Source organism: Antechinus flavipes, chromosome 1, assembly GCF_016432865.1.
Source record: "Antechinus flavipes isolate AdamAnt ecotype Samford, QLD, Australia chromosome 1, AdamAnt_v2, whole genome shotgun sequence".
Lineage (NCBI taxonomy): Eukaryota > Metazoa > Chordata > Mammalia > Dasyuromorphia > Dasyuridae > Antechinus > Antechinus flavipes.
In genome coordinates, this window is record NC_067398.1 from 511,760,587 (window position 1) to 511,772,389 (window position 11,803).

An 11,803-nucleotide genomic window follows, 5' to 3' on the forward strand; every position below is an offset into this window, starting at 1 on the left:
AAATATGATAAAAGGGGGATGAGAGGAAAAATCATTATTTATTAAGAAGATAAATCCCATAGTGATTACAATAGTGAAAATAGAATGAACAACAATCAGTCAATTAAATCTTAATGCTACAAAATTATAATAACCAACCACAATCCCAAAGAAGAATACTGGTTTAAATTTATCACTGCCTCAAATCCAACTATCCCTTAGTTTCCATTGATTTTTCTAATAAGATCTGTGTGACTTACCTGCTGCTTTAAGAGTTCTAATAGTTCCTTATGGATTCTTTGATCAAATATAAATGCTTCTTTTCATATTTAAAGTTCTTCATAACCTGATCACTTCCAATCCTTCCAGGCTTCTTATACTTCCTTCTAATCTACCAATGCAGGCCTACTTGAAGTTCTTCAAACAGAACCCTCTACTTCCCACCTCTTTGATTTTGCACTGGCTATTTTCTAAGTCTAGAAGGTTCTACCCCTTCATTTCCATCTTTCAGCATGTGCCTTGCTCTAGCATTCAGATCAAATCTTACCTTTTACAAGAGGGTAGACCCCTCAGCTGCTAATGCCTTCTCTTCTCAAATTCCTTCTCTACTCTATATACATCTTTAGTTATTCCCATGCTGTCTTCTTCATTAGAATGTAAACTCCTTAAAGACAGAGATTGTTCCTATCTTTTTTTGTATTCTCAGTGCACAGAAGTGTCTGAAACACAGCAAGTGCTTAATAAGTGCTGGTTAACAGACTGCCTGTCACTTCTCCCTGTTTCTTTGCAGAGATGAAGAACAATGGGTATGGAATAGTGCATATATCAAATTTTTTGAAATTTTGGCCACTTTTGCTGAATTTTTTCCTTCCTCTTTTTCTTTATTATAAAAAGGAGCCCAATGGGATAGAGATATAGTTGGAAATGTAAATGATATGAAAACAAAAGTTATTAAAAACATCTGTTTAAAACAAGAGGAAGAATATGTTCAAATCAGGAATATAGAAACTAGAAGGAAATACAGACACAAAGCAGAAATGCCAATTCCCATATTTGTCAAGAAGAATGAGTTTCGGAATTGAAAATAATACAACAAAAATGTCTGCTCTTGGTGAATTCAAATTACTTGGCCCAGAAAAACTACATACCTTAAAAAAAAATTAAAAAAAAAAAAACTTGGCAAATGTGACTAATAAGCCACTTTAGTGTTTACTGAAAGATGGTCTCAAAAAAGAAAAAAAACAATAATTACCTTAAAAACTAAGTATATAAAAGGGTTTTTAGATGCCAAAGTGAGGATTTTACATTTGATTATGGAGGTAAAAAGAGAGCCACTGGACTTTACTAATCAGCAAAATAATACCATTAGACATGAGCTTTAGAAAATTCATTTTGGTAACTTTGTGAAAGATGGCCAGGAGTGGGGAAAGAATTGGAAGTACCCTCAACAATAACTGGGAAATTTAGAAAAGATGTAAAGTGGGGTACTTGGGGGAAGTGGGGTACAACAAATTTTGTACATGTTGAAGCTGAGATTCTATGGCTCATCCAATTCAATATGTCCAAAAGACAATGAATGATTTGAGACTGAAGATGGGGAGTACAAGTAGGATTAGATAAACATCTGAGAACCAGCTACATAGAGCTAATAAATGAACTCAAGTACAAATGAGATCATTAAGTAAAACAGCATGGAAGGGAAAAACATGGCCCAAGACAGAGACTTGGAAGGACATGCACAGTAAGTGGGCACAATTTTTAATAAGCTCCAATAAAAGAAAATAAGGAGTCATCAGAAAGAATGAATGAGAATCAGGAGAGAACAGTTATAAAAACCTAGAGAACAATATTCAGAAAAGTGTGGTTTAAAAGAATTCAAAATGAAAAAAGACTTATAGGTAAGACAATGAATGATCTGTGACAACTTTGGAGAGATCAGTTTCCATTAAATGATAAAGTTGTCAGCTGGACTACAGAGAATTTAGAAGACTGAGAGGAGAGAAAGTGATAGTACCAACTGTAGAGAATTTTCTCAAGAAGCTTAGCCATGCATGGACCCACACTTAACACCATATACCAAGATAAGATCAAAATGGGTCCATGACCTAGGCATAAAGAACAAGATTATAAATAAATTAGAGGAACATAGGATAGTGTATCTCTCAGACTTGTGGAGGAGAAAGAAATTTGTGACCAAAGATGAACTAGAGACCATTACTGATCACAAAATAGAAAATTTTGATTATATCAAATTAAAAAGCCTTTGTACAAACAAAACTAATGCAAACAAGATTAGAAGGGAAGCAACAAACTGGGAAAACATCTTCACAGTTAAAGGTTCTGATAAAGGCCTCATTTCCAAAATATATAGAGAACTGACTCAAATTTATAAGAAATCAAGCCATTCTCCAATTGATAAATGGTCAAAGGATATGAACAGACAATTTTCAGATGATGAAATTGAAACTATTACTACTCATATGAAAGTGTTCCAAATCACTATTGATCAGAGAAATGCAAATTAAGACAACTCTGAGATACCTCTACATACCTGTCAGATTGGCTAAGATGACAGGAAAAAATAATGATGAATGTTGGAGGGGATGCGGGAAAACTGGAATACTGATGCATTGTTGGTGGAGTTGTGAATGAATCCAACCATTCTGGAGAGCAATCTGGAATTATGCCCAAAAAGTTATCAAACTGTGCATACCCTTTGATCCAGCAGTGCTACTATTGGGCTTATACCCCAGAGAGATACTAAAGAAGGGAAAGGGACCTATATGTGCCAAAATGTTTGTGGAGCCCTGTTTGTAGTGGCTAGAAACTGGAAATTGAATGGATGGGTAAATTGTGGTATATGAATGTTATGGAATATTATTGTTCTGTAAGAAATGACCAGCAGGATGAATACAGAGAGGCTTGGAGAGACTTACATGAACTGATGTTAAGTGAAATGAGCAGAACCAGGAGATCATTATACACTTCGACAACGATATTGTATGAGGATGTATTCTGATGGAAGTGGATTTCTTTGACAAAGAGATCTAACTGAGTTTCAATTGATAAATGATGGACAGAAGCAGCTACACCCAAAGAAAGAACACTGGGAAACGAATGTTAACTATTTGCATTTTTGTTTTTCTTCCCGGGTTATTTTTACCTTCTGAATCCAATTCTCCCTGCGCAACAAGAGAACTGTTCGGTTCTGCAAACATATATTGTATCTAGAATATACTGCAACATATCTAACATATATAGGACTGCTTGCCATCTAGGGGAGGGGGTAGAGGGAGGCAGGGGAAAAATCAGAACAGAAGCGAGTGCAAGGGATAATGTTGTAAAAAAAATTACTCTGGCATGGATTCTGTCAATATAAAGTTATTATTAAATAAAATTAAATTAAATTAAAAAAAAAAAAAAGAAGAAGCTTAGCCATGAAAAGCAGGAGAGATACAGAATAATTAAAAGATTAGCTCAATAAGGGATAGGTTTTTTCCTTATTAATTACTTTTTTATTAAAGCTTTTTATTTTCAAAACATATGCATGAATAATTTTTCAACACTGACTCTTGCAAAACATTCCAAATTTTTCCTTCCCTTCCCCTACTCCCTCCCCTAGATGGCAAGTAATCCAATATATGTTAAATATGTTAAACATGTTTTAAAAAAATGTTAAATCCAAATAATGTATACACACTTATACAATTATCGTGTTGCATAAGAAAAATCAGATCAATAAGAAAAAAAAAAGAGAAAGAAAATAAAATGCAATGATAAAAGGCATCTAGAAAACACCTAAATAAGAAAACAATCATCACCTATAAAAGAAAGCAAAGACCCCAAAAGATGAACATGGTACCATCAAGAATAAGCCATGCCAAACTAATTTTACAACAATATTACATTTTAATGTAATATTTTTAAACAATATTCTAAAACTTGCAGATCTGAGCAATGTTCAATATAGTTTACCTGGATTTTAGCAAAGTATTATATAAACTCCTACAAGTTATTCTTATGTAATAGATGGAAAGATACAGGCTATATTAAAATACAAATTGATAGTTCTAAAATTGGTTGACTGGTCAGATATAAAGTGATAATTAATGACATGTTGTCGACTCACATGGAGGTCCTTAAGGATATTGGATAAGGATAAGGATAAACACATCGTTTAATATATTTATCAGATTTTTGATGAAATAACACAAAGCTGGGAGAGATGATTAATAATGGATGACGGTAATTAAAAAAAACAAAACAAAACCAGGATTAAACATTAGGTTGAATCTAATAAGATGAAATTTAAAAGGGATAAAACATAAAGGAAAAGATAGTAAAGGTATGACTAAAAAGCAATTTTTCTAGAAAATATCTGGGACTATTGGTGGATTACAAACAATAGGAGTCAATAATGCACTAGGCTCTCAAGAAAGGTGACAATCTTAAACTACAAGGAGAAAAGCTTAGCATCCAAATGATAGTTCTGTTATACTATGACCTAGTCGGAGGACATATGATATGTATTTAATTCTAGATTCTAGCAAGCTAGAGAGAAACCAGAGGAAGATAAAAGGATCTTGAGTTCACATCATATAAAACTCAACTGAAGAAAAAGGGAATGTTTATCCAAGAGAAGAATAGACTTCAGAGAAACATGATGATGGTATTGAAGTATTTGAAGGATAGAAAGAGAGAGAGGAGAAGAGGGAGAGGAGAAGAGGGAAAGAAAGGGAGGGAGAGAGAAGGAAGAAGAGAGGGAATCAGGGAGGAAAAAAGGGAAGGAAGAAGGGAGGGAAAGAGAGAGGAAAGAGAAAATGAAAAAGAGAAATAGAGAAATAAAGAAACAAGGAAGAAAAGAAATTAAATTTGTTCAGCTTGGTTGAAGGGTAGAAGTAGATTCAATGGGTATAAGTTGCCACGAAGCAAACTTAAACTTAATAAAAGGGAAAAAAACTTCCTAAAAATAGAGATATCCCCACGTGAAATGGGCAGCATTCCCCTACATAATAAATAAAACAAAGGCTGAGAATATTCAAGTTCAGGTACTGGTTTGCCTGTGGTCTCTTCTACATTTCTTCATATGTAAAAGAGTAATGATAATAATAGTTACACATCCACCTCAAGAGTTTGTAAACTGAGGCAGCTAGATGGTACAGTGGTTAGAGTAGTGGCCCTTGAGTCAGGAGGACCTGAATTCAAATTTGACCTCAGACATTGAATACTAGTTGTGTGGCCCTGCCTAAGTTACTTAACCCCAATAGCTTCTCAAAAAAAAAAAAAAAATTTTAAGGTGCTATGTAAATTTGAGGTATTGTTATTCTTGTAAGTTATCTGAAGTGGACCAGTTAAGTTTTCAGTATGCTAGTATTAAACAGAAAAGACATATATTTTATGAAACTAATATCCTGAATACCTAAAATGATATTATTTGTCCTTCTGGGGGCTCATTAAGACCTACTGATAAAGCTCTATTAAAAAAAATAAGGAAGTCAAGGACAATAGTGTGGCACTTTGGTGATGAAACATAAGAATTTACCTTTTGGAGGTCTAGCACAGAATCTTCGATAAACAGTAATTACATCTGTCAAAAGAGAATTTCTACTGGGAGTCATCTGAGTAGTAGCATATCGATAGAGCTGAAATATGAAATATAACAATTATAAACACACACAGACAACACCACATACATTTTATCTATTATTGCCAATCAAGATAGAGAAAACAAACAGAAATAAAGACACTGATCTTCTATCATCAAGTTAATCGAATGAGATGCCATAGGGTAGAGTGGCTATCATGCAAGAGTTAGAGGCAAGAAAACCCAAGTTTCAACTTGGTCTAAGATTCTCACTGGCTCAGTCATCAGGAACATTTAAACCTTTCTGGACCCCAATGTTCTCTTCTCTAACATGAAGAGCCTGGATTTAATGATTTCTTAGACCTCTTCCAGTTCTAAATCTATTATCTTTTTATAGCAAATAAAGACTAGGAAAGAATGATTAACAGAACAGATAAGGTGTAATGTTTTAGAATGAAAGGGGCACTCACTCGACTAGGTCTTTAGGGCACTCTATTTTTTTATTCATAAAATAGAGATAATATCTAGCCTTAAAGTAAAACTGAGAACATCAAACAGCATAATGCACATGCAAAACATGATACAACATTATACAAACATGAAGTGGTACTGGAGGCAGCTAAATAGCCTAATAGATACTTTGGATTTGGAATCAGTAAGGCTTGGATTCAAATATTGCCTCAGAAACTAACTGTGACCCTGGGCTCCTTCAGACTCAGTTTCCTTATTTGTAAAATAGGTAATGAAAATAGTATATATCAGGGTTGCCATTTGGAACAAATGAAATGATGTGTTTGCAAATTCCAAAGAGTTATAGGTTAGCTATTATTATTAATGCTTTTAAATTACTTCTTAAAATGAATTTTTAAAAGCTTTTAGCTTTTTAAAGCTTTATTTATTTTTCCTCTTAAATCACTTATCACTTTGAAAGAATCCTAACAGATCATAAGTGTGTATTCCATTTTTTTGGTTCTACTTTTTTTTATTTTTATTTATACCATAAAGATTTCTAGATTTCCTTGTATTCTTCATATTTATTCATTTTAATTGCAGTACAGTCTTTCATTAAATACAATTTAAATATTTATCTACTGCTAGATATTTGGGTTGTTCTTAATTTGGATTTGTAGGGAGGGGGATTTGGTGATGATGGGTTTTTTGCAGTTACATATAATGCTAATATAAAAATCTTTGAACAGATAAAACAAACTTCTTAAAAAGCCTATATTTTTTTAAAAAGTGCAAAAAAATAGAAATAAACTTAATTTTTTTTAATGTGGTACATTAATGTAACAATATATTGTCAAAGGATATTTCTTACTCATATCTTTTACTGCATATTGTCAAATTGTTCTCTAAAAAGATCCTGGAAATTTATAATTCTACCAGCAATGGATAAGCATAAATTATTTTTATAAGTTTATTTTATAAGCATTTTTTCTTTCCCTCTTACTGTTCCTCCCAATTTAATAATTTAAAAAGAAGAAAAAAAAAAGCCCTCATAACAAACATGCATGCTATAGAGAAAAAAAAATCTTGTATTGACCATGTCCAAAAATGCGTATCTCATTCTGCAATTTAAAACCAAAACCCTTTTTAAGGGTAGAAAGCATATATCATATTTCATCTTTAATCTACTGGACTCACTTATTATTGCATTGATTAGAATTATTTTATCCCTTTATAATTGTTATTGTATAAATTGTCCTAGTTATGCTCATTTCACTCTACATCAGTCTTTGTTTTCTAAGAAATTATAAATTTAATCATATCTTATGCTATTTTTGTTTTTATAGAGGAGCTAAGCTTATTTTTCGCTTATTTTTCAGTAATCTAATATAAGATTTTATAGGAGTAGAAGATAAATATAAATTATCTTCTAGAAGAAAAAAGTTTTAAATGTGCACAAAATATAATTATTACTATTATTTAGCTTTCTATTATCACTGTGCATCAACTGTCTTTCATAATACAATAATTTCTCTACAATCTGATTAATTGCTCTAAAAAGGCACATTCTAAGACAAGTGCTGACTCATTTTCAAGATCTAAAATGTAAACACAGACAGTAACCTCACAAAAAAACAAATCTATCTACAAACATATGGGTAGATTCAACATAGTTATGATCTAGTAACAGTAACAATGATATACTAGCTCCATTTATCAAAGATATATTGTAACCATGACAATAACTAATCATGATAATTTTTAAAAAGTGTTATAGCATGTCTCATTAGTTGTACTTCCTGTAATTAAAAAAAAAATCCAAATTACTGAGTGGTATATAATTTGAAAATTGGATTCTATTTTAAATGTACTAGCAGCAGCTCACTGTTTTATGCATGTTATTGGATTACTAATATAAAGGCAAGTAATAGCAAAAAAAAAAAAAAAAAAATGTGTTAAATAAGTATCTTAATTCAGTAGGAAACCAAAGGTGAATCATTTTGTAAAATGAAGAATCTGTTCTAATTTCATCTTTTTTATAAATCTGAATTTTTATATTAGACTTCTCCCATTACAAGTTACAGCTCTATTAGTATCCTTAATAATCTTTAATCCCTTCTTTAATATCAGATTAAAAAAATGATCTAAAAGGCAAATAAATGGACACAAAGTTTAATTCCGAAAAGCTCAAAATTCTTCTACGCTGGAACTGATTCTTAGGCTTCTTAATTTTATGGCTGAGTCCAACAAAATTTGGTTTTAAGGTCACAATTCCATAGTGAATCAGAATATAGTTTCTCCAACCTGGAGAATGTCTTAGTTTTTCCACAATCAATTATATAAAAAATATTGATTAAAGTGACTTTATTATATAGATCACTTTAGTTTAAAGTGACCTATTATCAACAATTTTCATCTTTTCTGAACTAAAATGTCTGCTACTCTTTGGTTGATATTAATTACCTGCCTGATATTACCTTTCACAAAAACTCCAAAATTAAAGTATTCTCTATACATGAATATTTATGAATTTCTAAGAGGCAATCATAGCTATTAATACCACTACCATCAAGAATTTTTTAAAAAGTTTTTTTAATGCAAATTATGAACTAAATAAAAATCTTATGTCTCTGCAAACTTCCATTTGATTTCTGCAGGAGTTACTTAGTAGTTACCTTGTGGTGGGACGAATGAAAATATTTCAATTGGTAAAATACAAACATTAACATAAAGCAGCAGAAAGAGCACTAGAACTGGAATAAAGGCTTGGGTTCAATTTCAAGCTCAAAATGTACAAGGTGGGTGACTTTGAATCTTTGAAGTTCATCTTTTTCTTCTGTAAGGTTTTATTAATTGTTCTACATCATAGAATATGTTCTTGGCAAGCTCATACTATTATTATAGTATATTGCGGCCATAATAAAACTGGACCATTTATAATGATCAAATACTCATTTGTAGTATTTCAGAAAGGTAGACCAATTTACCAAGGATCTGCATAAAGCTTTGGTGGCTTAGAAGTATGAGATTTATTGATGTTAATTTTGTTTCACTGGTGACTTTTTAATCAATCTTTTAAAAAACTAGATGTTATATTCAATAAGAATCAAAATGGTTAAGAGTAAAAGGATTTCAGTATCAGCAGACTAAAAAATTAGAGGACTCCAGCTAATAATGATGAGTTGGACATTATGATGATTTATAGGCCCAGAAAAGTACAGATATGGAGAATATGCCCTTATACAGGAAAGATCTTGACTTTACAAAGGCTAATTTTTGACTAGAAAGTTCTGGAGCTAAAATCCTGCAGAAATTTTTCATGGTTCAAATTCATGGCACAAAGAAGGAAGAGAATTTTTGTGAAAACTAAGTAGACTTCAATGACATTACAGATTCTAAAATGAGACCTATTTCCAATATTCAATAGAATAGTAAATAATTGCAGCAGGATAAGATGGAGGCCAAAAATATAAAAAAAGGTTGAAATATGGGGAATATAAATAGAATTTAGATAAATGATTAAGTGAAGAATAGGATGAACAAAGTTTTACGTTTTACATTAGTTTGGTTAACTAAATGAAAAGTAGTAACAGCATTTCCTTACCCTTTTCTGACTTATCTGATGACATACATTAGCCTCAGTAAGCATTTTCTCTTAGCTACATTTATATGAAAAATCTCTTCTAGGAGAAAAAACTTTAGTTATTTCTTTTTATAGGAAGACCCTGGTCTTTACTATGACATTCTTTTCAAAGGATAACAAGTGGACAACTAAAGCATTCAACAGTGAAAAAGCTCTCAAACTCTTAAATGAGAATATAGCTACGTGATCTTGGACAAGTCACAGAAATTTTTTGGCCCTGGAGTATGTATAAGAGAGTTTCCATCACCTTATCCGACTAAAATCAGGTAGCCAGATTCGTTCATAGGCTCAAAGATCTAGACCCAGAAACGAACCTTAACTAATTCAACTGTCCTCATTTTACTCTGGAGGAAACTGAGGTCCACAGAAATTAAGGGACTTGCTCACGGTCACACAGCATGAGGCAGAACATGGATTTAAATTCAGATCCAGTAACTCCAAGTTCAGCACTCTCTCCATTTACAGCTAGAAGATCCATAATTAGGCTCCTACCATATAGATAATGAATGGGGCCAAGACTTTGAATAGCAAAGGAAGATTAAAAAAAAAAAAAAAGGAAGGGCTTCTATCCTTCTCAGTCACCTACACCGTAGCTTATTAAACTGTGATTCACAACCCCATATTGGGGTCTCGTAACTGAAAGTAGGGATTGCTTAATTACGATTTGTTATCAGTAAATGTCTTGTTTTATTTTATATACCTGGGGTCATGTAAAAAATTCTCGGGCAAAATGGGGTCGCAAGTGGATAAAGTTAAAGAAGCCCTAAAATATACTGCTTTCCTCTGGGCTATTTCTGCAGCCCTAAAATCCCACCGTTGTCCTACTGGCCAAATTTGGGGCACTTTCCTCTCGACAAACTGAAGAGAAGGGCCTTCCTTAGCCTCAGTTTTCTCATCCGTAGCTTCTGCTGGGGGAGGGGGGGAGAAGGGGGGCGGGCAGGAGAGATGGGGGGGGGGGTTGGACTCTGCCACCTCTAAGGTAGCTTCCACTCCACAGTCCAGGGGCCAGGGACGCAGAAGCCCGGCACAAGGATGGAGGGAGTGACAGAGGACGGCCTTAGGAGGAGACCAGGATGGGGCTGAGAGGCTCGGTTCGAAGCTGAAAGGAAGCTGCGGATGACCTTGACGCCGCCGCCGCCGCCGCCTCAGTCCTCGGGAAGGGCCCGAGGGCCCCGGAGGGCGCGGGGTCCGGGGACCGAGAGAAGAGGAAAAGGCCGTGAGCCGACAGCAGCGGGAGGGGACCAGGACACCGTGGGACTCACCGTCCGAAGGCAGGTCCCCTTGCCGCCTCCAGGAAGGAGGAGCATGGGGGGCGGCTGCTGCCGCGGGAACAGAGGAAAACCACGGGACCAGCAGCAGCCCCGGCGGGAGAGCAGCAGGTAGCGGTGCGCCATGACCGCCGCGGGGTCCGGGCCGGCGCAGGCGCCCTGGGTCACCGGGACCCCGCGCCCGGCTACCTGTTAGCTGGTCAGCCGCTCCCGGAGTCAGCCTGGAGGAATAAACAAACACTTTACGGCCTCCGTCGTCCTCCCTTCTCTGTCGCGCGCAGATAAGGTAGTTTCACTATTCTGGAATCACACCTACCTTCCTTTGCTCAACTCCGCCCTCAGTGCATTTACGTCATTACGCAAAGCACGACCGACCCCCGTTCACATCTACCTCCCTTTGCTCAGCCACGCCCCACGTCTTTGCGTCATCACGCAATGCACGACCCCGGATTATACCTATCTCCTTTTGCTTGACTTCACCCAAGTGCGTTTTACGGCATCACGCACGATGTGTTCAGGATTGCAGCTGGGTACTTATTCTATGTAAGGAGTGGTTCCTTACCTCCGGCCGAACCTGGAATACACTTGGGAAACACATGCTAGTACCTTACCTCTAACGGAAGCTCTCCGCCTGTCATCATAAGCACAATGTTAGGATCTCCATCCTTTTGGCATCAGTGGGAGGAGCCAAGGTTGAGAACGAGCCAAAAAATTGTACAAAATAGAAAAAAAAAAGTGAAAACTCACAAAATTGGATTTTAAAATGAGAAAATATTTAATGACAAAGGGCTACTAAGAATTCAGTAAATTTCTGGTTTTATATAAGGGAGTAATACCTATATTTATTTGGGAAATAATCATTTATATGTGAACAAGACA

At 34.8% G+C, this 11,803-nt stretch overlaps 1 protein-coding gene across 1 annotated transcript in view; it reads right to left on the reverse strand.

The window, feature by feature from the left end:
• The window catches only part of AFG3L2 (AFG3 like matrix AAA peptidase subunit 2), a 57,545-nt gene extending 46,181 nt beyond the window's left edge, over positions 1 to 11,364 (reverse strand). The window contains exons 1-2 of the mRNA XM_051970484.1: positions 10,919 to 11,364; positions 5,522 to 5,621 (exon numbers count right to left, since the gene is read on the reverse strand). Of these exons, the coding sequence (XP_051826444.1) occupies positions 5,522 to 5,621; positions 10,919 to 11,050 (232 nt within the window). The 5' untranslated portion in view covers positions 11,051 to 11,364. The remainder of the gene's footprint in view (positions 1 to 5,521; positions 5,622 to 10,918) is intronic.
• Between the last annotated feature and the right edge of the window lie 439 nt (positions 11,365 to 11,803).